The 3,352-nt window shown below is 29.4% G+C and overlaps 1 protein-coding gene across 1 annotated transcript in view; it reads left to right on the top strand.

Moving 5' to 3' along the window:
• Positions 1-3,352, top strand: part of LOC106461108 (sorting nexin-14-like) — a 114,171-nt gene that overhangs the window by 96,116 nt on the left and 14,703 nt on the right. The window contains exons 23-25 of the mRNA XM_022387987.1: positions 1,392-1,462; positions 1,945-1,999; positions 2,868-2,997. Of these exons, the coding sequence (XP_022243695.1) occupies positions 1,392-1,462; positions 1,945-1,999; positions 2,868-2,997 (256 nt within the window). The remainder of the gene's footprint in view (positions 1-1,391; positions 1,463-1,944; positions 2,000-2,867; positions 2,998-3,352) is intronic.

Genomic DNA, 3,352 nt, shown 5'->3' with positions numbered 1-3,352 from the left:
TGACCACTCAGTGTATATATATATATAGCACTTTCTCCCAGTAATAGGTTGATACTAATGTTGGATTAACTGTTTCTACAAGAATCACCTTCTACATCTGTACCACAAAAACACAACTGACACTCATTCCACTTTTGTTCCTTCTGATTCCTCTGCAAGAACAGATTCATCAAAAGTAATCAAGAGCTGGTATTGTACAAGTTCAGTAGGTGCTTGTGCACACATTGGATCTGTGGTTTACTTCTTATGTTATGCACTGTATAGAGTATTTAAAAATTCCCTTTTAAAAAATAGGTTATGATCATTACTAATAGATAACGGTATTATATTACTGTTCAAAATAGATCTATATTAAAGTAATAAAACTACTACCTCATTAACATAAAACTGTAAGATTGTGCAATATAAAATGAAATATTCCAGCCTTGGAAATGTATAAATTGACATACTACATAAGAAAATTCCACAGTGAGCAATCATGAAGAGATCATGTGCTCTATCTCATTATTTGCCATTCATGCATACATCCTAAACAGTTAACAAGTCTTTATATTGTCTTCCTAAGATAGTAGAAATTGCAGCTTAATTGATCAAGCATTATCCCTTCAGTCAATATGATTTGGAGAAGTAATAGTATTTGTACTCATAAAAAAAGTACCAGGCCCATATTTAGTTTTTTCAAATTAATTTTATTACATCAGATGATCTCTTATGATTACTTTAGGAAATTATCTTTAGTCAACACTAATGTTTAATCATTTTATTTAACGTTTTAATACATCACATGACCGTCCATTTTATTCAACTTTTTAACTGATTTTTCTCAGGTAAGTCAACTCATAAAAAGTATGGATGTCATTTATTTTATTTCTTTGGATCAGAACAAAACAATAATGTTTCAATGAAAAGTATTCATACACTATCCAATCTGAGAAATGATTCTTATTAAAGGATAAGGTAATGTTTATGACATCATAAATCCAAAATGGCAGACATTTGGAAAAATTAAACAATGAAAAGACTGAAAGTATTGTTACCATACCTTTTGTAAATAAGAGGATCTACAAGGTACATATGTTGATGATGATTTTACCATTTTTGATTCCAGAGAATAAACTTGTGAACTTTTAAACTATTTAAGCCCTATTCTAAAATCAGTGAAAGGTACACAGTTAATTTTGGGTCCATAAATGACTTCGTCCTTTACATAATATTAAATCCCTAGTCTAGAGAGGAACCTTAATAAAGCTTGTTATGATATTTTATCTATTCAACATTTTAATGTTTTCTTGTTAAATGAGAATTTCAAAGTATTATTGTTTTGATTAGGATAATTTATGAACCTTTTCAAACTATATGTGTTATACTTAGTTTATTTTTTTTATTTCCAGAAAGGACAGCATCTAGACCCTTTCCTACAAGCTTTCATAGCATCAACAGAATCTGGAAAGCCTAAGCCAAGGTGAGTTAAGTATATCTTACTTAAGTTTTTATAACCTCGATAGATTTAGGGAAACCTATGACTAAGTGAATTAACATTTTTCTTTTTTTCATGTATAGTACATTTTTAAAATTTGTATAGACATTTTTGTTTTGGGGTAAAGTTCTTAGTAATTTTTTTCTTTTGTTCAGTAAAAAAAGGAACTTGGAAAAGTGTATTATTAACTTCATAAAATCAAACGTGTATTATTTAAAAAAAGTTTAAAAATTGTAAACTAGTTGGTATTTCTTTTGAACAAGAACATATTAATTTAATCCCAAAATTAAATTAAATTTACAGCAGTAGCTTAATTGTGCTAGCCATTTGATTTATGGCTAGTGCAACTAAGGTACTGCTGTAACTTTTAGTTAGTGTGAGTGTACTAGTCTGAACTCTTAGCCTTATTCTTAAAAGCTAAAAGATACAAATGAATTATGAAAATGATTTTTTTATACCCTTCATAGTAAAGTAGAATGGAAAGACATCTTTGAAACACCTATACCTCCAATCCTCAAGAAGGTAAGAGATAGTTAGGTTATACTATAAAAGTGAAACGTAATAAAACCTAAGACATTTTTGGTCAGCAACCCACAGGGCAGAAAATATTGATATAACTTTTGTTTTACAGAACATTAGTTGTTTACTCTGATTCTTGAAACTGTTTCAGTTTACCAGAGGTATGCTGGGTAACTTGTGCTTGTGACAACACTGGTTTTCTTACAGTTGAGAACAGTCAATCCTTTAATTTGTTGTTCTCTGGACATTGACTTGGGTAACTTCTACTTGTGACTACACCTCATTTCTTTGAGTTAAGAACTATCCACCCTCTAATTTGTCCTAAATTTTGGACACATTAAAGTAATCTGTGAATCAGTTATGATTTTAGTTGTCCTTCTTAAATCAGGTCATTGAAACCAGCTTGGAAAAACATCAAATTCTATTTCTCTCAGATTAAGAGTTTATTCAGTGACTTTGATAGACCTAAAGTTTAATATTAATTCTGGTTATGTTTACAAAATGCCACAAATCTCAGTTTTTAATTCCATAATATAATCACAAATAGATTTTAGCTAGGAATCGGAAAGAAATATTTGTTTCAAAGATATTCAATTGAAATAACTTTTCACAAGGAATTTTGTTTGTACCAAATGAGATTCCTTTAAAGCATTATTGGCACTTCACTGCCATACTTCACATACTTTAGTTAATGTTTCTGACAGTTTGAGGCTTAAAATGAGTGATACATGCAATATATTATTACAAGTCCCTGTGTCTGCAACCAGAAAAATATGTTGGCATAGATACGTTTCATGAAAACATATGTTCAAAATTGTGCATTAGAGCTTTTTCTTAGAATTTATTTCATATATATATATTGTTTTTCAAGATAAGAAACCCGATCTTCGACAACAATTACTCTAAGTGGGTTTCCCATACAGATGATGAGGCAACATCAGAGAAAGTAGATGGTTCTGTAGAAACCCTGAAGGATGTCTATGATTACATTTTCTATGTTGGTACGTTTATTGTTAAATATACATTTCTTATTTTGGTATTTCTGAGTACTCGAAGCCCAATAAACTAAATATGATTTAGCAGAAGGAACATTTTCTGATAAACTGGTAATTTATATGAGCCATATAATAAACCACAAGTATATGTTTCATTTAGTATTGATTATCTAGTTAGTTCTTTTTGTATAAAAAGAAAACACTAAACAGAATGTGTGTGTGTGTGTGTGTGTGTGTGTGTGTATATATATATATATATATATATATATTATTACTATTCTTCTGTAGTAGTAGTGTGTAGTTTAGTTTAGGTTTAATTATTACTTATTTTAATTAATTTAACTTACGTACGAGTGTCGGT

The sequence above is a fragment of the Limulus polyphemus genome, unplaced genomic scaffold, assembly GCF_000517525.1.
Source record: "Limulus polyphemus unplaced genomic scaffold, Limulus_polyphemus-2.1.2 Scaffold899, whole genome shotgun sequence".
NCBI classification, from domain to species: Eukaryota; Metazoa; Arthropoda; class Merostomata; order Xiphosura; family Limulidae; genus Limulus; species Limulus polyphemus.
Note: the sequence above shows the minus strand (reverse complement) of the source record. Positions and strands in the feature narration are given on the sequence as shown.